The sequence below is a fragment of the Zootoca vivipara genome, chromosome Z1, assembly GCF_965207765.1.
Source record: "Zootoca vivipara chromosome Z1, rZooViv2.hap1.1, whole genome shotgun sequence".
Taxonomy (NCBI): Eukaryota; Metazoa; Chordata; class Lepidosauria; order Squamata; family Lacertidae; genus Zootoca; species Zootoca vivipara.
This window is the reverse complement of record NC_142583.1, coordinates 72,793,227-72,816,801: the sequence shown is the minus strand read 5'-3', so window position 1 is coordinate 72,816,801 and position 23,575 is coordinate 72,793,227. Positions and strand designations below refer to the sequence as shown.

General features: G+C 46.8%; 1 protein-coding gene across 3 annotated transcripts in view; it reads right to left on the bottom strand.

Annotated features, from left to right (window-relative positions):
* SIGLEC1 (sialic acid binding Ig like lectin 1) overlaps positions 1-23,100 on the bottom strand; it is a 57,292-nt gene extending 34,192 nt beyond the window's left edge. Inside the window, exons 1-5 of one of the 3 annotated variants that reach the window (XM_060278316.2) lie at positions 22,972-23,100; positions 16,916-17,001; positions 16,273-16,632; positions 12,244-12,540; positions 9,493-9,756 (exon numbers count right to left, since the gene is read on the bottom strand). In XM_060278316.2, coding sequence (XP_060134299.2) covers positions 9,493-9,756; positions 12,244-12,540; positions 16,273-16,632; positions 16,916-16,964 — 970 coding nt within the window. In that variant the 5' untranslated portion in view covers positions 16,965-17,001; positions 22,972-23,100. Of the gene's footprint in view, positions 1-9,492; positions 9,757-12,243; positions 12,541-16,272; positions 16,633-16,915; positions 17,002-17,540; positions 17,695-22,971 lie in introns of those variants that run through there. The other 2 variants (XM_088660710.1, XM_088660709.1) reach the window with 2 other exon arrangements.
* Positions 23,101-23,575: the final 475 nt, after the last annotated feature.

The window sequence follows — 23,575 nt, the reverse complement described above, 5'->3', positions numbered from 1 at the left end:
TCATGAGGTGGCCAAAGTATTGGAGCCTCAGCTTCACGATCTGTCCTTCCAGTGAGCACTCAGGGCTGATTTCCTTCAGAATTGAGAGGTTTGATCTTCTTGGAGTCCATGGGACTCTATTTACCATGTTCTATTCAAAATGAGGTCATTTGGGCAGATTCAATAACCTTTTCCTGGATTTGGTTTGGTTCCTCATGCAAACCATCTTGGAAAAGGTTTCACTTCCACCTCCAAGCCTAGTCTGCCTGGGGGGGGGGAGTCTAAGTAGCAGGAGAGGACCCCTCCCACCACAAGGAACGGGAGACAAGCCTGTTTGGTGCAACCCAAAGTAATGAAGAGAATCTAAACAGGAAACTATCTTTGCCAGCCGACCAGGTGCTCTCCAGATGTTTGGGGACTACATTTCCCATCAACCACAGCTAGAACTCTACCACCCCAGGTTTTCCGACTGGCAGGAGGTTGGCCAAGGCTACATTAGGGCAAAAAGTGTTGCTGCCAATCATATTTGCTTAACAGAAAAGAAAGGGGTGGTTTTTAATCAGTACCATGACAGCATCCGTGGGCAGGAGCAACTGGCAAGAAAGAACAGCTCAACAACTGACTTGACCTCCCAGCAGCAGCAGCAGCGTCACAGCTGCGTGTCAGGGTGGTCTGGGAGAGGGGCGGTTTGGGCACACCTGTGGGAGTACTGTATCGGCTCCATATGCACAGGCTCTGCCCCTTGTCCTCAGTCCCCATACACCCAAGTTCTCCCATACTCCGCTCCATAGCTGCCAAGTTTTCACTTTTCTCGTGAGGAAGCCTATTCAGCATAAGGGAAAATCCCTGTAAAAAAGGGATAACTTGGCAGCTATGCTCCGCTCAGCTACTTGGCAGCGATGCTGCAGGCACAGTTGGGAGGTCAGGTCTGCAGAATGGGCCGCCCTCACTGCCTCCTCCGGCATCGGGAGAGGATGTTTTAGTCTTCCATCTTAATTTATTTTTAATTGATTTAAATTCGTATGCAGCCCTTCATCTGTGGATCTCGGGGTAGTTCACAACATATCACTGCAGTTCAGCGGCAATTGCAACGAAAATCGTCCCCCTCTCCATTCTGCAATTGGAGACCAGTAAAACATAAGACAAGCTGAATCAGGCCATTGGCCCATTTAGTCCAGCATCCTCTTCTCTCAATGTAGAGAATCTCATCTAAAGCATCTATGACAGATGTCCATCCAACCTCTGCTTAAAAACCTCCACAACCTTCTGGGGGAGACAGTTCCACCGTTTTGGCTCAACAAATGCCAATATCAGTCCGCTTTGTCGGGGAAAGTGGAAAATCATGGGTGAATAAACATCTTTATCACACACACACACACACACACACACACACACACACATGTGGGGTTGGTGTATGATAGTAGCGTGGCAAACCCGCTAATCCTTAGGCTTAGCTAGAGTAATACTGGCAAACCAGTACAGTGTGAGAGATAGGAAGGTGAGGTATGGGTCAACTGTGTTGGGAGAAGCTGGATGGACCTGGAGAGGTTCGGTTTAAACTGGTTTGATCTAGCCTGACAGGGGAACATCGGAATGGGTCATGCTGAGGTGAGAAGAGCACAATGAATCCTTATGGGGAGTTTGGAAAGTTACTGAGGATCACAAGACTGAGAGGAGGGGGATGTTTGATGAGAGGGACATGTGACAGGTACTTGATGTGTGGGATGTGCAGTCCACCACTTCCTCTATGGTGGAGAAGTTAGGGTGTTGGCAGGAAGTGACCTGTACCTGTACATGTTTATGCATGAGGTTTGCTCTGTGATTGGCTGGAAGTTACATCGTGAGTTAATGTTTACCTGCCAAAGCTGCTGCTAATAAATACAGACCCCCGAGCTTTGCCTGGGGTTGGTCTTTGTGGAACTCAGCCTTGTCTCATGTCTCATTGTTGGATCTAACCATTGCTACATAATGGTGACTTTCCGACGTGATCCAGCCCTACTCATAAGAAGACTCGAAGCAGTCTAGGTACCACCGGCCACGGCCCTCTTTTCGTGAGTATGGGTTCTCTTGAGTCAGTTCAGAAAGGGAGTGCACACCCGCAGGAACTGAGAGAAATTCTGAGGGATTTCAGTCAGACAGGTGCTAGTTTGGCAGAGCTAGAAGAGTTGGTTGAAGAGATATTGTTTCAGTGCCCGTGGTACTCTCAAGAGGGGTCCCTGGATTTAAAAGTATGGGACAGGATAGGGAAGCAGTTGCTTTCCTCCCCACGGGCTCCTGCCAGATTTTTAAGGCTTTGGCGGAAGTGCAGGGACGCAATTGAGTTGGTAGGGGTCTATATAAGTGAAAAGGCAACCCCCCTTCCTGTATCTCATTGCTCAGTGGAGGCTGCTGCCACAGACCTCCCAATCTCAGTTCCAGAGGCTCTGGCTTTACCATTGCCTTTGGAATCCTCTGGTTTACTGTCCACCTCTCCATTGTCCCAGAAAAAGATGGTGGGGGGTGCTGTTTGGCTTGGGTTTAAGAGAGAGCTGGGGTCAGGAACGTTAACTAGAGAAGAACTGGAAGAAGGGCTTGCTTCTTTTCCGGTCACACAGGGCTTGAATGCCCAGGGATCTCCTAGCCCAGGGGTCCCCAGACTTTCTGCGCGGCGGGCCGGTGCCCGCCGCGCCGACCGCGCGGTGGGCCGGAGGGCAGGGGAGTGCGCGCGCAGCGGGCCGGAGGGCGGGGGAGTGCGCGCCCGTGCGCATGCGCACACGCACACGGGCGGGAAAAAAATCGCCAAAAATCGCTTGTGCGCATGCGTATGGGCCTCCCCCGACCCGGAAGTGCACCAGAAATGACCTCCGGGTCGGGAGAGGCCCATACGCATGCGCACAAAGGATTTTCGGCGATTTTTTGCCGATTTTTTAGATCGTCGCTGCGCCGCGCGCCGTGAGAGCGGGCGGCGGCAGCGGGCGGCGGGAGTCGTCGCGGGCCGGATTGGAAGGCCGATTGGGCCGCATCCGGCCCGGGGGCCGTAGTTTGGGGACCCCTGTCCTAGCCTATCTGACTCTCTTCAGGCAAGGGGAGGAGTTCAGATGAGGTTTAGGAAGGAGCAGGAAGAAGGAAAACAGAGGGGAATGTTAATAGGTGAGGGAAGGAGGCGAACAGCAGTGGCTGCCTCTCTGTGGAAAGGGCTGGTTGGTGTTGGACTTTTTGCCCTGGTGCTTGTGGCTTTCTCTGCTGCACAGCATTGTGAAGAGGAAAATGACACCTTGCCAAAAGATACAGTCCTGCAAACACTGTTGGCCCTTCTGATTATTTGTTTTTGTATAGTGCGTATTGCAGAAGGACAGGCAGTAAAGCCTCGAAAGGTCTGTTTTAAGTGACAAAAAGATTTCCATTGGGCAGAAACCTAGCTTAAACAGTGCTAGTGCTTTGCATTTTCTGTCTCTGAAGTTTACTCCTTTTCAGCTTTGCGAAGGCTTCACAGAAGCACTGCGTTAAGCTTAAAGGGCCTGAGTAAATGTTTCCTTTTGATCCAGGAAGGTGAGAAGCTTTGATCTGCATTCTTTTCCTTGAGGTAGTTTAAATGGTTAACAGATTTTGGCTGTTCAAGTTGCTCAAGGCTTTCCTTAAAAAAAAAGAGGAACCTTCCTATTGTCATTTGGCAGTTTTTCAGTCTGCTTAAAGTAGCCAGTTCAGACTGAAAACTTAAAATATCTGCAACTGATTGTTTCTAAAGAAAGTACCTTTTTCTCCTCACTAATGTAAATGAAGGCTTATGTTTTCTCTCCCCATGTCAGCTTTTATTGTCTTTTCTTAAGGGTTCAGTGAAAATATTCTGCTTGCTTATTGTCTGTATTACAAATTCTTTCCCCTTCTTTTCAAATGCAGGGTTGTCCTATATCCACTTAGGTATTAACAGTATTAGATTTGGTTAAAGAATGGGGAATGCTGGAAAACTCACTGTTTACATTTGTTTTCAAGAGCTACCCAGTTCATCGCCAGTAGCCCAACTCCAAAGGATTTCACTGTTTGCATTAAAATGAGTCTCCAATTGTAGAATTGGCAATTGATTTTTGCTTTGTGTATTTTATTTCCCATTTACAGGTGTGAGCATGGGAGTCTTACCTCTTCTCTATATAGTCTACTTAAATCTGATTTCAATCTTTGTGTAAGAAATTTATTTCTGATTACTCTTTATAGAATTTTTCCTTTTCAGACTGACTAGAATTCATTTTCAGAAGGAGTTCCAGTATTTCTTAGATTAATGTTTTTCCCTCCAAGACTTAATTCTTTCTTTTAGCATTGGAAAGGTGTGTAAATCCTACTTCTTTGTGTGTGAGAGTTGGCTCATTGTTTTCCTTTCACAGATTTGTCCTCTGCACATGCTCAAGCGACTAATAATTAACTGTGATTTTTTCTCTGAAGGAAGTTCCAGGAACAAGCTTGTTTGATTAATAATATTCCTTACCTACAGGAGTCATTGTCTCTTTATTTAAAGTGTTTATTTCTTTTTGATTGTATGATTCTTCTTTTATCAGCTATAGGGTAAAGTTCAAACACTTAGCTATTGTATGTTGTCTTCTTTCTAAGATGAGTGGATTTTTCTTAGCTACAGCAGGTTCTATGTTTTTACATGAACAATCTTAATTCAGTTGTAGTTTGGGACTAAATTTGATGCAGATAAATAGTTGGATTTTCTATGTTGGCTGCTACACCATCTTGGCAGTATTCATTTTTTCCTTATTTGCTGAAGTATATAGATGCAGCTTAACCAAACAGTTTGCAGAGTATTTTTTAGTTCATTTCTGTGGGGTATGTGAATGCATAGCAGTCTATTAGTATTTTTCTTCATTTTAGCATTTTTTACAAGTCTTATTTGCATACTTTATTTTCTCAACATTTTGGAAGGCATGAGATCTCTTCTTTGATTTCTCTTTTGTGTAATTTCTTGGGATTATTTCTGCAGTAGTGCTTAGGTTTTATCTTTCTCTTAAATGTTAGATTCTTGGATTTTCCTGTGATCTTCTGGGTCTCTTTGTCAGTAAATACAATCCTATATCTATTACTAGCCTTAGATTTAATGTGTTGTGGCTGCAATTCTTGATATTTTATTCTTTATTTCTCATGCTTATTCATATTGCTGTTATTTCCTATGAAGATTTTAGTCTTTTTGTATTTGGCTCTCCTGGATATAGTATGTCAATCTATTTTCTTATTGTTAAGTCCTATTGCTGCTATTTCTTTCTTCAGTTTGCATTTTCTTTCCTCTAACACTTCTTGAGGTTGGCTTTCTTGGCTACACAAGTAGTTTATGGTGTATTTTGCTCTTGTGATCATAATTAAGAGGTGATCCATTCTTTGTCCTCTGTCACCAAAAAGCTTGCTGTGGGATTCTCTCAGATCTCAAATTCTATTGAAGATTAAACAGTATTGTTTAATTTTTCTACAAAGAGTGCATGTGCCATTCCAGCAATGGTTTTCTTATTTCTCTGACCTATATTGGTCCATTCAAAACCATGGATGCTCTCTATTTAAATACATTTTGTATTTTACTGCCTATTTCTTTGGCTCTGTTTTTAAGAAGGTGCCCAACAGGAAGTTTGATATTCTATAGGCAGGAACCTGTAATTGGAGTCTTTTCAGCATTTTAGAATGCTTATATTTTTCATAGCTTCTTTCCACATGATTAATGTGAAGAATTTGTCTTTTCCATATGATTCTATTATTTTTAATTATTACATCTCAGTTTGCTTGCTGAACGCCAGGACTGAAGGTTTTCTGGTATATTTGCATTATAAGGTTTGTATCCAGTGTAAATTAGAATAGTAGCTTTATCTTCTAACAGGTAGCACTGAGGTTCGCTACGATATTAATCCAAATTCTATCTCAACATATTAGCGTAAGATTCTGTGGGAGCTAAAAATGCAGGACCGTTATAGGAAGATGTGCCTGGCATCTCAAATGTGAACATATGATCAAATGCCATTGTTATTATTCAAGGTCTCAGAGTCTTTGCCCCTTAGAGTAAGTCTCTTGCCAAACATAAACAAAAAAAGGAGGAATACCTATATACCTATGGGTCTTCGTTATTATTTGGGTCTTCAGTATTATTTATATTGAACACATTAAAATTAAATCAAATTTACTAAATTAAATCATTTGAATATTTAGAAATATATGGGGGAGGGGTTTTCCAATTGTGCTTTTTCCTCAGGTAAACCAATCCAGATATAGCAAGATGGGTGAAACCGTGGATCGATGGCATCAAGGGTTACAGCAGGAGTCGAGCCTGCTACAGGAGTTGGCGAATCTGAGAATACAGGATCCACTGCCGCAGGGGGATCCACAGAGGGATTGGGACCGTGTGCCACTACAGCATCATTGAGTCACCTGGGGCCAAGTGAAAGCCTTATCCATGCAGGTTACTGAAATACTGAGAGTTCATGGCGTTGCGATGACACCTGAAAATCATCTCCTTGCTTCTTTTTCTTGTTTGGCATCCAACTCTGCGAGGCCGCGTGACCATGACTACCATCGGCTACAGTAAAAGGGGACTGAAGGACACTGCTTGCCTGTTTCAGGGACACCTCTCCTCCGTTGAGGAAATGGGTTATTTAGTTAAAGTTTGGAACATACGTTAAAGTTATTGGACCCTCACTTCTTGAGAGACTCAGTAATCTTATGGCGCTGATACAAAGTCTACCTGAAGAGACTGTTGCATTGTTTTCTATAATGCTTATTTATGTTTTGATACATTGTTCTATTTGTACCTGATGCTAAGTGGTTTGAAAGGATATAAAGTTTATATATGTTTAATAGCTTTGACAGCCTGTGCTCGTAAAAGCAGCAACAAAGTTTCTACACAAGCACTCAGTACCGTTACATTGTTTCTCTCCCTGTCAGCCTAGGTTCATTTTTAAACAAAAGAAAGGGGACATGTGGGGTTGGTGTATGATACCGTGTTTCCCCTTTTTTAAGGCACCGTCTTATAACTTTTTCCCCTCAAAAAACCACACGGTGTCTTATTTTCAGGGGATGTCTTATTTTTTTATTTACGGCACTACAAGACTTGGGTTTTATGAAGCAAGAACTGTCTATAGATAGATCCGCTCTGGGTGCTGGCACTGGAGCCCCATCAGTTGCAAAAGCTGGCACAGATTGCAACATAAAAGAGGAGATACTCAAGCCGTTGCATTGGGACGCCTTGCTGAAAAAAAAGCGAGAGGACGGATTCCTTTTCCAAATAGAGTATCTCCCCGTCGCGACGCTTTTAAAGAATTCCCTTTGTCCCCTTCCCAAGCTAACTCTCTGAACATTAATTAACTCCCCCCTCCCCGCTTCCTCGTGCTCCTCCCCTCTAAAGTGGCTGCCTGCCTGCAATGACGATGAGGTGGGAAACCTCTTTGCCAAGTTACAACAGTTAAGAGAGGGAGGCAGGCAGACGGGCAGGTTGCCCTCCTCGCCACCCCTCCAGGTTCCCTGCGCTCCACCGGCAGCTCCTTCTAAGCAGTGGGGGCGGGAAGTGATCCTGCCGAGGGATCTGACTCCGGAGACTCTGCAGGGGGTGGGGTGGGGCTGCTTCATCTTGCCCCTCGTCCCGTGCTTGAGCTGCGCGCCAGGTTTTGGCTCGCTTTTTTGTTGCGCACAGAAGGCGGACGGGGCCAGCAGGGCTCCCGCCGCCGCCCGTCACGCCGGCGGTGCGGAAGGGCCAGCGGGCCTCTGGCCGCCGCTCTGCCTCAGGCCACAACGTTCCGGCGGCGCGGCTCCCGCCGCCGTCAGTCACCCCGCCGCCGCTCTGCCTCCCGCTGCCACTCTGCCTCGGGCCATGCAGCCCACAATATTACGGCAGCAGGGCTCCCGCCGCCGCCAGCCGCCCCGGCGGTGCACCTTCCTTGATCGGGCGGCCTGCCGGGTCGGCGCCAATCAGCGCCGCGCTGAGCACTGGATTGAGGAAGCAGCAGCGTCGCACGGAACACCACCTCCTCAATCCAGCAGGCCGCCTTCTCGATCGGGTCTGCAGAGTCAGCGTCCAGCAGTTCCGTGCGGCGCTGCTGGGCACCGACCCTGCAGGCCACTTGCTCGATCCGGTGCTCAGCGCGACGCTGATCGGTGCTGACCCGGCAGGCTGCCAGCAGGCCACAGTCTAAAAGGCAGTAGGATAGAAGAACCTCCTCGATCCGGCGCAGCACTGCTGGGCGCCGACCCTGCAGGTAGACCTATGGCTTATTTTCGGGGTATGTCTTATATTTTACAAAGTTTTAAAATCCTGCCCTGGCTTATTTTATGACTACGGCTTAAAAAGGGGGAAACACGGTAGTAGCGTGGCAAACCCGCTAATCCTTAGGCTTAGCTAGAGTAATACTGGCAAACCAGTACAGTGTGAGAGATAGGAAGGTGAGGTATGGGTCAACTGTGTTGGGAGAAGCTGGATGGACCTGGAGAGGTTCGGTTTAAACTGGTTTGATCTAGCCTGACAGGGGAACATCGGAATGGGTCATGCTGAGGTGAGAAGAGCACAATGAATCCTTATGGGGAGTTTGGAAAGTTACTGAGGATCACAAGACTGAGAGGAGGGGGATGTTTGATGAGAGGGACATGTGACAGGTACTTGATGTGTGGGATGTGCAGTCCACCACTTCCTCTATGGTGGAGAAGTTAGGGTGTTGGCAGGAAGTGACCTGTACCTGTACATGTTTATGCATGAGGTTTGCTCTGTGATTGGCTGGAAGTTACATCGTGAGTTAATGTTTACCTGCCAAAGCTGCTGCTAATAAATACAGACCCCCGAGCTTTGCCTGGGGTTGGTCTTTGTGGAACTCAGCCTTGTCTCATGTCTCATTGTTGGATCTAACCATTGCTACACACACACACACACACACACACACACACACTTAAAAGACAATAAAATCTGCCACAGCACTGAATTACTGGACGCAATTGGATAAGTGTTTGTGGGTGGTGAATGGACAATATTGCTACCCATCCTTACCCATCCTGCTGTTCTCTAGATGTTGTGGGACTCGAATTCCCATCATCCCAGCCCAGTGGCCATGCTGGCTGAGGCTGATGGAAGTTGTAGTCTGAAACATCGACAGGCTGGCTTAGCAGATTCTACTTGAACCTTGTAGCACATTTGTAATGATTTGTAAGATTCAGATTATTTCTCTTTAGCCACATGCCGTTCTCCATTTGCATGGGCACCATTCAAAACTCCCCAAATAACTTCAGACATAAGCAAGAGATGAAGCAGAAGCAACAGCTGGACAATTGAAAGCAGAGGCCACATGGGATGGTGCCCACTTGCATGCCATCTGCTTAATCTCCTGGTTTTAGATCACACCTGCACCACTTAAATAAGTAAAGAATCCTTGTTAAGAGATTCTGGGAACCGTAGCACTTTAAGGGGCAAACTACATTTCCCACAATTCTTTGCTTTAAATGAAGATGGATGGAAGTGGCTCAGAAATGAATAAATACATACACAGATACTGTACATACACCAAAGTCCCTTTCCTTGGTACTCACAGAAAACATAGAGGGTTACTCCTTCGGCCACCCCAGTGCCCACAGAGTTTTCTGCCTCACAGTGGTACAGGCCGTAATCTTCACGGGCAGCGCTGCCGATGGTTTTAACTGGCTCACTTCCGCAGGAGACGCCATCTTTGAACCACCTGTAGGCGGTGACTTCAGGGTTACTGCTGTCCACAGTGCATGTCAGGGATGCTTCATCGCCCACTCGGATGTTCTTGGAGGATGGGTTGAGCGACACTTTCACGCCTTTGGGGGGATCTAAGAGCAAGCGGAAGACTTTCAGATAAAGAACAGGAATGGCATTGGCTTGCTGAGCACAGCATCCGTTTTCTCAAGCACTGCGACCCCTCCAGCTGAATCCATCATAGGGAAATGAAGGCTGTCTTTGTGGGATGGAACACTGGGGCAGACAAGTCACAACAGTTCCTAGAGTGTCCACTAACAGGAACTCACCTGGAGGGACACCTGACTAAGTTCCTGTTCCTCCAGATATGCAGATGAGATGGATTAGCTGGGACAAAAGCCCCTAGCCAGCAGCCATTCTCTCTCTTAGCCTTCTCTCCTTCGATGGGAACACATCTCCAGAGAATCTCCAGTTGGGATGGTTCTCCCTCTTGGCCAGCAGCCAAGAGAGAGACCAGATGGAGCCTTACTTTACTAAGTAGTCTCCACATGTATATATCTGTAACTTTTCTACATAAGCCTGCCTTTCTGAGATTATGCTGTTAACTCGTGATGAAACTGTAAGTAAACTATATCTTATAAACACTGTGTTGTGTATTTCTTTTAAGAGGGACAAAAGGGGACTTTGCCAGGAAGTATAATATTGTACAGGTTTTAGCAAACCTGAACGCACATGCTTTGCTGCGCACAAAAGGGGAATGTCACTCTGCTGATATTGGAAGCTTGCTAACACAAGCTTGGATAGGATCTATCTAATAATATATCCTAATCCATATCCCTAACATTCCCACAGTCTTTTCATAAGGACTTAAGAAGGTAAGAAGAGGCCTGCTGGGTCAGGCCAACAGCGTATCTAGTCCAACATCCTGTTCTCACAGTGGCTGACCACTGTGGAGCAGGATTCGAACACAAGAACAACACTTCCCCCTCCTGTGGCTTCCAAGAACTGGGATTCAGAAGCATTGCCGCCTTCAAGTGTGGAGGCAGGGCATAGCCATCCAGGCTAGTAGCCATCAAGTCTTCTTCTCCATGAATTTGCCTAATCCTCTTTTAAAGCCTTCAAGGTTGGCAGCCATCACTGTATTATTATTATTATGGTACCTCTGGTCAAGAACTTAATTCGTTCTGGAGGTCCATTCTTAACCTGAAACTGTTCTTAATCTGAGGTACCACTTTAGCTAATGGGGCCTCCCGCTGCCGCTGTGCCGCCGGCGCGCGATTTCTGTTCTCATCCTGAGGTAAAGTTCTTAACCCGAGGTACTACTTCCAGGTTAGCGGAGTCTGTAACCCAAAGTGTTTGTAACCCGAGGTGTTTGTAACCCAAGGTACCACTGTAATTAAATTGAAATACTGCCATTCATTGGAAGATCACAGGGCACGTTACAGCATAACCACGCAAAATGAGAACACAACATGCAAGAAACCCAAGAACTCTGCTCCCACAAACACATCCTTATTATTCATTAAATTTCTTTGAAAGCTACCTGGACTAGAAAGGCAGGGCATAAATGGTTGCTGCTGGCACCCATCTGTCTCAAGAGACAACGGATTGTGCTTCCAGGGGTGAAGTCAAACCGCTGTGTTAGCAGCACTCAAGTGACTTCTCTGGGGAGCAAGCCTGGGTAGTGTGTCTGGAGGTCCTGGGCTGCCCAGACAACAAGACCTCCTCTCTCTGCCTCGCTGATGGGGTCCAAAGGAAAACAGAGCAAGACGTTTGGCACCAGCTTGGCTGCAGGAGTTGCCAGAAGGAGCCATAACAAGGCACCATCCAACCATCTTAGGCACTCCGCTCCAGATTTGTGTACGGTTTACTCCATACCTGCCAAGTTGCTGTCAGAGAAATAAGGGACCGGGCCGGAAGTAGCAGACCGGAAGTAGCGCTGCCGCCATTTTGGAACTGGGCGGAGTATGCTCAGAAGTGACTTTTGATGTTGCTTTGCCCAGTTCCAAAATGGCCGCCGCGCCAGAAGTCGCACTGCAGCCATTTTGGAACTGGGCAGAGTAGCATCAAAAGTCGCTTCTGAGAATGCTCCGCCCAGTTCCAAAATGGCCGCCGCACCAGAATAAACCGGGGAAAAACAAAAAAATCCGTTTTTTCAGCTAGGAACAGCTGGAAAAACTGGGATTTCCTGGGGAATACGGGAGACTTGGCAGCTATGGTTTACTCCTGAGCCTTTTCTTCTCCCAAAGATGTCCCTCAAGATAGCTGAGGTTTAGGATCAGAGTTTCCTTCTCCTAGAGGCGCTCCTTAACCTGGGAATGGAGCCCCTCTAGGAGAAGGAAACTCTGATCCTAAACCTCAGCTATCTTGAGGGACACCTGCCCCTCAAGGTGTCCCTCAAGATGTCCAGAAGCTTATTCTTGACTGTTAGACCCATGGTCTCGTCTGCTCCATCCACCAGAGCCTGTCTTCGCTTGCAGGGGAAGCCCCTAACTCACTAACAACAATGACAACAAACTTTCTGTCCCACCTTTCTACACAGGACTTAGACGTAGATTTATTTGTTGTCACTGATAACTGCCCCTCCTGGCGCTCCATCCTCCTCACATGGATAAACTCACGTTTCACGTTGAGTGTGATTCTTCCTGTGGCCACCTGCTCCCCAACGGACACTTCGCAGCTCAGTTCCCGGTTGTGGTCCTTCCAGGACAAGGAAGTGGTCAGGGTTTGCTTCCTGAGTGATGCCGCCGTGTCCAGCTGCAGCGTCCCGGACACAAGCGAGGTCGCCGTGTCATAGCCAAGCCATCTCATGGAGATGTTGTCATAGGGACATGTGTAGGGGCTGGAGCAGCTGAAGGACACCTCCATCCCTTCGTGTAGGTTGTCCGGGGAGGCAATGGTGGGGATGTCGGCCGAGTCTAAGGAGAAAAGGCAAAAGGATGGGCTTAGCGTGAGCAGAATCTTCTGAGTTAGGAAGGATCAGCTCTTTGCTCGTCTGAAGACTACAGGGCAGTTCACACCATAAAAATACAAAATGAGAACATAGAATACAGAATAAAACACAAACAAACCAACAATTCCACATTCACACAGATATAGATGATTAATTGTAATTTGATTACTGGTAGTTGTGGGTAGGAAGAGGGGAAGAGGGATACATAATTATTGGCGTGGGGAAAAAACATATGGCGTGACTTTCAGGTGGGATAAATTACATACCAGAAAATTCAGGTATGCCTGATTTGGCATTTTGCAAAAAGGAAAGCGACTGGGAAATGAACTGGAAAGTGTAGGATAACTTTTGCTCGATACAATATGGGCTAACCTCCCCGCAGATCAGAAAGGCTGCTCATTAAATAGCCGAATTTGTCTAACCAGCCAATCTGGTTCCAGCCAATCAGGGTGAATGCTCAATAAACACATACCCTCCAACACTTGAAAATAGGGACACCCTATTCCATGGTGTTGGTGTTGGTGGAGGTGGTGATGATGATATCCCTTCCCTCTAACTGGGTTGCCCAACACTCTGGGTGGCTTCCAACATATATAAAAACATTAAAAAACTTCCCTATACAGGGTTGCCTTCAGATGTCTTCTAAAGGTTGTGCAGTTACGTATCTCCTTGGCTTGGAGGGTAATTCCATACCCTCCAACACTTTTCTGATAAAAATAGGGGCATCCTAAGGAAAAGCAGGGCATTCTAGGATCAAATCAGAAACCAGGACGGCTTCTGTAAATCCAGGATTATACCTTGGAGGGTCTGTAAACAGGTTGTTTGGAAGGTGACCCAAAGAAGACGTCACAGGCTAAAAGCAGTTAGAATTGCACAAGCAGAAGTGAATCTCAGCTCAAAGAAAATGCTTTATATCCTCTGTTTTTGAATATGGGACATAGGCTTTCCATTGCAAATATGCTTAAGTTTCAGATTTCAGCTTTAATTAGCTGCACTCAATTTTTTTGTTTTGTTTTGAGGAACAGTCTGACAAATGCCTAGGCTAAAGATAGGAATGAGGAACCAAGCAGAGTTCTGGGTGTACACTGGGCTGGGAGGACAAATTTGTGCATAAACTCGGTGAATGGTTATCACTGAGGGGAAGCTGACAATGGGAAGAGAATCAGCTGGAAAAAGACACCCCAACCTGGTTAAACAAAAGGGATGGTCTGAATGGGGAGGGAGATAAGAAGCAGCACTAGATCAGGGGTCGCCAACGCAGTGCCCGCAGGCGCCAGGGTGCCTGCTTGTACTTCTTCTAGTGCACATGAAAGTCTAAATTGGAAACAGAATTGTTAGATTCAAAAAGTAAGAATTTATCAAAAATGTATAATTTATTATTAGAATGGCATACAAAAGATGAGCAAACAAAATGTGTGATGATTAAATGGGCAAACGACATAGGACATAACATCATGGTGGAAGATTGGGAAAGGCTTTGGAAGCATAATATGAGATTTACCGCGTGTACAGTGTTGAAAGAAAATTTGATGAAAATGATGTATAGATGGTACCTGACTCCGGTAAAGCTAGCAAAGATTTATCATAAACAAGATAATAAATGTTGGAAATGTAAGAAGCAAGAAGGAACCTTCTTCCACATGTGGTGGACGCGTCCCCAAGTGAGAGACTTCTGGGAAAAGATTTATAATGAACTGAAAAAGGTGTTGAAAAACACCTTTCCTAAAAACCAGAGGCCTTCTTACTGGGGATAACGGGGGATGAAATACCTAGGAAGGATGTTATTTTCTTTCTGTATGCCACAACAGCCGCAAGAATTCTACTTGCAAAGAATTGGAAGAATGAAGAATTACCAACAGTGGACGAATGGCAGACGTAGCTGATAGAATTCATGGAATTGTCTGAGTTGACCGGCCGACTCCGGGATTGGAGTGAAGCAGCAGTGGAAGAAGATTGGAAGCAATTTAAAATTTATTTAAAGAATAAGCATATAATTGATTAGAATTAGTGGAAGTGAGGGAGATAAAATAGAGGTTGTAGTTAATACAATGGAGTGAAATAGGTATTATTAGAAGTTAACGATAATTTAATTAAGAAGTAAGATATAGATAGAATATAAAAGGATAAGATGTAAAAGATAGAGAAATAAGGCAATATTAAACTAATAATTAGAAATTATATAAGATTTAGAGTTTACTACAGATGATATGTAAAGAATCGCAGGAGGAGGAATGAGGAAGCCAATAGATTAGAAATAAGGGTTATAAATTAGAATTTTTGTTTTGATATTTTTTGTATTTTGTATTTTTTGTGTTTTGTATTCTTGTATGTTTTTGTTGTTTGAAAATCTTTAATAAATACATAAAAAAAAACATTCCCACAGGAAGAGACCTGCAGCAGGGTCAGGCCAATGGCCCACCTAGCCACAGAGGCCACCCAGATTTCTACGGGATGCCTGGTAGCAGGACCTGAGCACAAAAGATCTCTCCCTGCTTGTGATCAGACTGTGCTTATAGAATTGTAGAGTTGTAAAGGACCCTGAATTGAATTATGGTGCTGTTTTGAATTATGGTGCTGGAGGAGACTCTTGAGAGTCCCATGGACTGCAGGAAGATCAAACCTATCCATTCTGAAGGAAATCAGCCCTGAGTGCTCACTGGAAGGACAGATCCTGAAGCTGAGGCTCCAGTACTTTGGCCACCTCATGAGAAGAGAAGACTCCTTGGAAAAGACTCTGATGTTGGGAAAGATTGAGGGCACCAGGAGAAGGGGACGACAGAGGACGAGATGGTTGGACAGTGTTCTCGAAGCTACGAACATGAGTTTGACCAAACTGCGGGAGACAGTGGAAGACAGGAGTGTCTGGTGTGCTCTGGTCCATGGGGTCACAAAGAGTCGGACACGACTAAACGACTAAACAACAACAGCATGGGACCCTGAGGGTCATCTAATGCAACCCCCTGCAATGAGCCAGGCTTGCTCTTTTGTTCACATTTGGGAAGGTTTGTTGCCATCCCTAGTGGTGAGTGTATCTGTGTGAGTCCCACATGTGTGCTGTGGCCCTGACCATCAATATGGCCCTCGTGTGGAAAAAGAATTTGACCAACCGTGCTTTAGGCCAAAGCAGTCCAGCCAATCACAGTCAGGTCCTTCTGCCTCTCTGTGACCTCAGAGCAGCTCAGCCAACCGCAATCAACGAACAGCCTTCACTCCATCCCAAATCCCTGACTATATCACAATGATAATGGCCTGCAGGTGGCTCAGTTGGTTAGAGCATGGTGCTGATAAAGTCAAGGTCATGGGTTTGATCCCCGTAGGGGCAAACCACATATTCCTGCATTGCAGAGGGTTGGACTAGATGACCCCGCAGGGTCCCTTCCAATTCTACGATTCTATAAATGGCTTGGTTAAAAAGCAGAGGGGTTTTTTTCAGCTTGATACAGTGGTGTGTAGCCTTTCCTGATTTAGTAGCTTCCAATCAGTTATTTTAAGCCAGGCTTTGCCCTCCAGGTGTTTTGCACTACAGCTCCCGGCTGGCTGGTGCTGATGGGAGTTGTAGTCCAAAACATCTGGAAGCCAGCAGGAAGAAGAAGGCTGGCTTAAGCCCTAAGGACAGGTAGGCTTAGCAAAAACAGTCGAGAAATCGGGATGCATCACAAAGCAGACATTTGCGGGCAGGGAGTGTCTGATTACTTACCGGTGACGGTCAGCTCAACCCCCTTTGGATCGGACCAGCGGTTCCCCTCGCTGATTTCGAACCGGAAGGTGTACTTGCCAGCATCTGCGGTTGTCACACCCCTCAGAAGCAAGGTGCAATTGCGCTGGAGGGGGTCTCCCAGCAGCTCTGTGCGTCCTTGAAACTGACCCTCCATGCTACTAGGAGTTGCTGAGTGGTAAACCACAGCCTTCTGCCCTGTGTAATCTTTGTACCAAATGGCCGTGATGCCATTTGGGACAGCGACGTTGCTGGGGTAGCTGAAGGTACATGGGATGAAGACGCAGGAGTCTTTGACGCTCCGCAAATGTTCGGGGGCCGTGACACCCCAGGAACCAAAGGCTGCAATAGGAATTATTATGATTATTATGATTTATTTATATCCCAACATTTCCCCTGACAGGGACTCATGACGGCATGCAACTAAAACAGAAACAGCTAAAAGGAGAGAGAGCAGTCGGTAGAGCATGAGACTCTCAATCTCAGCGTCATCTCAGCTTCGAGCCCCATGTCTGGCAGTCAAGGCAGATTAAAGCTCTTTGTTGCCCCCGGCCAACCAATCTGCTCCCACACTTTTTAAAAAGGACTTGTTACAGCAATCGGGTTTAGTATTTAGTAAACATACCTTGGGGGACATAACTGGACATTGCAAGAAGGAGGAAGGGCAAAGCCATAGATGTGTCCAACGGCTGATTATATAAGGGCAAATTCCTGGAGGGGGAAGGAAAGCAAGCAAGGTGCACAGTTAGATTGAAGACCTGCCCCAAAGATGAGCACACCTTTGAGCAAATGGGCCACGGAATGTGGAATGCCTGTGGCCCATCAGATGTCGTTGGACTACAACTCCCATCATTCCCTGCAATTGGGGTTGAAGAGAGCTGGGGTCTATGAGCATCCCGAACCCTTCAGGTTCCCCGTCCCTGTTTCAGGTGGAGACGCCAAACGCTGAACCTGAGACCTCCTTTGTGCAATGCATGTGATCGATCTCTGGAGTACGCTCTCTCTCAATGTGCTGAATTGTTGTTGTTGCGATGATGAAGGCAATGTCAGCAATGCCCTTTTGAGTCGTGCCCATGAGACTGCAGGCCTGCAGGCAGGGACTGCCTTGTTTGTAAAATCTGTTAACAACAACAATAGCAGCAGCAATATTAACGTCACATGCCACCCCAGTCTCTGAGTGGTGACAGACACCAGGGGTTCCAGGCACTTGCCTGGTGGAGGCTATCTTTAGGATATCCGGCCTTACATACTCTCCAACATTTCTCCAATGAATGCAGGGATGTGAATAATGGCTGCAGATGAGAGCCATGCCTGAGCATCTCACTCAGACCTCCAAATAGCAAGTGGGCCAGGGTGTTTTTTTCATCTGGAATTTGCTGGACCTCTCGGGTGGGTGCCGCTGCAATTATAAGAGAACAAGGGAGGCGTTCATGGTGAGTTCCAGCACCTCTTTTTCTAGAAAAATAGCACTGGGGACATCCATCAGGGAAAAGAGGAAGGGGAGTGTGGCTCTCCGTCACCCGTTCGAAACATCCCATCTGTTTCCTGAACTCAGCCCTTGGCAGCAGCTTCCAAATGAGTTTCATTTCTTCCGATCAGCCTCACCCATCTGACCCCAGAGCCCAAGTTCCTCTGCTCGCGGCAACAGGGCCGGACCAAGGCATGCCTCTGAGAGAGTGTGGCTGCCTCTGATGGGCTGCAAAATCCAAAATCTGGATTAATGGTTTCAGTTTCCTTTGAGCAATCAACAGCCAATGGCCAAAAACATCTGGGGGGAGGGGAAGCGCCTTTCCCTTGCCAAAGTCTGTCTCTGGTCCTAAAAGGATTGATGCTGGAAGGCAATTGCTGAAACCCTACGCTGGGAAATCAGGGTTCACATTTGAGCAGAGTTTTTGATGTTGTTCAAATGGATTTATTTATTCTGACGTGTTTATTACTTATTTATTTAAAAGTAGCTATTTTGTTTTTTTAAATCAAAGTGGCTTACAGCAGAAAAGCATAAAACCATACAGTAAAAACATATATATATATATATATATATATATATATATATATATATATATATATATGTAAGTTAAAAATGGACCTCAGTTAACCATTATGGAAAGATGTATTCTTAACTGGCTGTCGGAATAGAAAAAACATCAGCAGGCGTTTCAGTGTTAAAACAGAAGGTGCCTGCTAAATCTCTGTTGGCAGAATATATGACACTTTTCCTACAAGGAGTTCAAGGTCACATTCATGGTGACCTTCCCATCCCATCCCCATCCCATTTTTATCATCACAACAACCCTGTGAGGTGAGTTAGGCCAAGAAACTCTGTCTGATCCCTGGCCACCCAATGAGCTTTGTGGTTGAGTGGAGATTTGAACCCTGGTCTCCCAGGTCCTATCCTGACCCTCTAACCACTAAAGGATACAAGCTCTCTAATATTTTAAAATGAAAAATAGTGCTTGCTGCCAGGGGTGGCATAACAATAACTTCTCCCCCAGCTACCCTAATCCAGAACACTGAAAATTGGTTTCTCTCTGTGTGTCTGGATTTCCTCACGCCTTCAGAAGGATAGAAGTGGAAAGTGTTGGACGTGGACCAGAGGGAGACCTTCATGAGTCTCCCTGCTTTGTTTTGAAGCACCAAGTGGCCCGGGGGTGGCCTTGTTGCTCTCTCTCTCTCTCTCTCAGCCCAACCTACTTCAGTGAGTCTAAAAGGCTGCTTTGTGATCTCGTGGGAGGAAAATGGGATGTGGGTAATACGGAATCAAGTACTTCTTGCCTATCCATCATTCAAACTTTAAAATGTTCTTCCATTTCCACTTGGGAATTTTATAGCATCCGATGGAACATACCAAGCTTTGATTGAGCCGACTAGATTGACATGGTGCGCTCTCTCTCCCTCTGTGTGTGTGTGTGTGTGTGAGAGAGAGAGAGAGAGAGAGAGGGAGGGAGGGAGGGGGGAGAGGTGTGCAGCCTGGGAGTCATTTTGGACTCACAGCTGTCCATAGAGGCGCAGGTCAATTCTGTGTCCAGGGCAGCTGTCTATCAGCTCCATCTGGTACGCAGGCTGAGACCCTCCCTGTCTGCAGACTGTCTCGCCAGAGTGGTGCATGCTCTGGTTATCTCTCGCTTGGACTACTGCAATGCATTCTACGTGGGGCTACCTTTGAAGGTGACTCAGAAACTACAACTAATCCAGAATGTGGCAGCTAGACTGGTGACTGGGAGTGGCCATATAACACTGGTCCTGAGAGATCTGCATTGGCTCCCAGTACGTTTCTGAGCACAATTCAAAGTATTGGTGCTGACCTTTAAAGCCCTAAACGGCCTCAGCCCAGTATACCTGAAGGAGCGTCTCCACCCCCATTGTTCAGCCCGGACACTGAGGTCCAGCACCGAGGGCCTTCTGGCAGTTCCCTCACTGCAAGAAGTGAGGTTACAGGGAAACAGGCAGAGGGCCTTCTTGATGGTGGCACCCGCCCTGTGGAACGGCCTCCCACCAGATGTCAAGGAAATAAACAACTATCAGACTTTTAGAAGACATCTGAAGACAGCCCTGTTTGGGAAGTTTTTAATGTTTAATGCTGTGTTGTGTTTTTAATATTCGATTCGGAGCCACCCAAAGTGGCTGGGGAAACCCAGCCAGATGGGCAGGGTATAAATAAATTACCATCATCATCACCACCACCACCATCTCTCTCTGTGTGTAGTTTGTGTGGTTTTGTATTTTGCTGGGCTCCGAAAGATGGCTGAGCCCACATTCCTGGCAGCCTTCCGCTCCACAAAGAGGAGACCCTCCAAACTAAGGAAGGAGGTATTATAAGAATTCTAAGGTCTCAAATATAGAATAAATGTTCATAAATGTACACAGCAAACACATACCGGTACATAAGTATATAAACCACCTATCTGACAGAGTACAGGAGAGTAATCCTGAAGCTATTTTGACTCTCCCAAATTGACCTCAAATATTTCTCTGCAATGAGCAAGGAAATGGGAAAAGTTTTCCAGTTGTCTTTGGGCTATAGGGGCTTACACCTCCCTGCAAATACAGTCTTGCAAGTACTATCTTTTAAGCTGAGCAAACTCTCAATATGTGTGAGAGATTCAGGAGTATTTACCATCTCCAAGGAATGGCCAGGCTACCCAGAAAATGCAGTGAAGTAAGGCATTATCAGGTATCCTGGCAGACAGGAGAGAAGCAACACTCTCATATTTCTGCTGGAGACGCCTTCCTTCTGTGGTGTATGTATGATGTTTTCTTGGGTGGTGGTGGTGGTCTTGGGGTACAGGGTGGGCAATTTCAAAAGTCTTTATAGGGGCTTGTGCACCGTTGTACTGGGTCCCTCCTACCTCCTTGCAAGGAGGGGAACAAACTCTGTTGCAACAGAAAAATAAAAATCTGCCTTGCTTTCTGTGGATCTTGCCTCCATCCATCTCTGACTGATCATGGACTTAGGGGACTCAGTCGCTTGGGGAGTTGGGCAGCAAAAGCCAACCCCCCCTATTTTTTTCTATTCCAGAGGAGCTACAGGAGTAACTGCCTTGGGAATCCAAGTGGCTCAGATCCTGCTTGTGGGTTTTGCACAGGCATTTGGCTGGACACTGTGAGAACAGGAGGCTGGAGGAGATGGGCTACTTATTTTCCCTGGACTGGAGTGAGGGCCAAGCCAATACATTTTGGCACAAAATGCAACCCCTGTGCTGGGAAGAAGGGGCAAGTGAGGGTCTATCTACATTGCGAACAAGGGGGAATCAAATCAACCTTACCTGATGACGGATGTGGAAATCAAATGCCATCGTGTGGGGGAGGCCAGGTGGGTGCAGACTACAGGAGACCCCAGAGGGCAACCCCCACCATTTCCTCCCTGGGGGGGGGGAGGAGGCAGCTGGGAAGTTCGCCTCACCTTGCCCCATGGGTGGTCCGGCCATGACTGGGTTTGCATGAGTTGAGCTGCGTTGCTCTCCTGCCTTCCATATCCTGTTCTCATGGGGGGGGCAACCAGATGCTGGGGGGAAGGATTCAAGCACAAGAGCAACTCTCCCCTCCTGGGGTTTCCAGGAACTGGCATTCATAGAATCATAGAATCCTAGAGTTGGAAGAGACCATAAGGGCCATCCAGTCCAACCCCCTGCCAAGCAGGAAACACCATCAAAGCATTCTTTACATATGGCTGTCAAGCCTCCGCTTAAAGGTAAAGGTAAAGGGACCCCTGACCATTAGGTCCAGTCGTGACCGACTCTGGGGTTGCGCGCTCATCTCGCATTATTGGCCGAGGGAGCCGGTGTACAGCTTCCAGGTCATGTGGCCAGCATGACAAAGCCACTTCTGGTGAACCAGAGCAGCACATGGAAACGCCATTTACCTTCCCGCTGTAGCGGTTCCTATTTATCTACTTGCATTTTGATGTGCTTTCGAACTGCTAGGTTGGCAGGAGCTGGGACCAAGCAACGGGAGCTCACCCCGTCACAGGGATTCGAACCGCCGACCTTCTGATCAGCAAGCCCTAGGCTCAGTGGTTTAACCACAGCGCCACCTGGGTCCCAAAAGACCTCCAAAGAAGGAGACTCCACCACACTCCTTGGCAGCAAATTCCACTGCCGAACAGCTCTTACTGTCAGGAAGTTCTTCCTAATGTTTAGGTGGAATCTTCTTTCTTGAAGTTTGAATCCATTGCTCCGTGTCATTCACTACCACCGGAGGCAGAGCATAGCCATCCTGGCTAATAGCCATTGATAGCCCTCTCCTCATTAAATTGCCTAATCCTCTTTTAAAGCCATCCAAGTTGGGGGGCCGCCACTGCCTCCTATGGGAGCACAGGCGCTGAGTTGCGCCCAACATGGGGCAGGGGGGTGAGGTCATGTCTCCCAATGCAGTGCTGCCCAGGGCGATATCCCGCCAGGCCTCTCCAAGATTGGTGGGGGGCTGAGCCCTGTCCCAGCAGATATTGGGGGCGGGGCGGGGCGGGCTGTAGAGGCCCCAGTCCCATGGGGTTGGCATGCCTGTATGGGAGCAAATGCAATAATTCAACTCTGCGCTGCATAAATAAGTTGTTGTGATGATGGTGATGATGATGATTTGTATATTGCCCTATACCCACAGCTCTCAGAAAGGGTGCTTACAACACAAAATCACAATGTAGAAACACAAAAAATATACTGTAATAGAAACAAAGACAAAGACAACCCAAGAATTCCCCCTTCCCCAACCCATTTAAAAAGGGCATTGGATGTCCATCAGCCCAAGGCCTGGTTCCAGAGGAATGCTTTTGCCTGGCACCTTAAGGTGTATCATGAAGGTGCCAGGCGAACTTCCCTGGGGAGAGCATTCCACAAACAAGGAGCCACGGCAGAAAAGGCTCTGCTCTCGTGTTATCTGTCCCAAATCTTCTACTACTCAGTTTCACTGGATGTCTGCAAATGTTATGAGATGGAGAAAAGCTTTTCCCAATCCGCTTTCTCTATGCCATGCATAATTCAATAAACTTCCATCGTGTAACCTCGTCCCAAATGCTGCAATCTCCCTTCGTAATGGAGCTGCTTCATACCCCCCCTTTCCAAACCTTTTCCCACTCTGCAAATAATCAGTAATGCTCAAGGTGGCTACCAATTGCAAAACAACAACAACAACAACAAACAACAACAACAACCAGTCCAAAGTAACATGGTTGAAATGGGTCTGCCTTGCCTTTTCCCAGAGAGCAGCTCCTCCTGCAACAGATCTCAGCGGTCCTTTGGAACTCTCTGCCACACACGATGGAGCGATGCTGCTTCTGGGCTTCTAAATGGGATGCTGGGTCTCGAGGACAAAGCGGTCCAGGAGAATGCAGAGCTTCTGGTCTGGGACAGCTTTATCTGCCTCCCGTTTTGGGAAGTCCCCCATTGTGTCAGCTGTTCTCATTCTGGGCCCAATCACTTAAAACGCTCATCATTCAGTGCTGATGAGACATCTTGGGAGGGAGGAGGAGGAGGAGGAAGAAGAAGAAGAAGCAGGGAACAGCCTTCTGGGTTCAGTGCTGGGCACTGCAGTTCAAGATGGATGTGGGTGACAAGTTGGAAAGGATCCAGAGAGCAGCAAGAATGATAAACAGTTTCTCAAGTCAAACCCTGGGAGGAACGACAGAAGGAACAGCAAGGAAGCCAGGAGTTTTTGGGTTATGCAATTCTACAGAAGCTGGTCTCAGCTGGCTGCTGCCACACACACAGAATTAGGGATGTACTAAGTTACAGATTAAACATAATCCTCCGTTCTACGGGGGCTTTATTGACCAGATAAGAAGGACCCTGCAGCT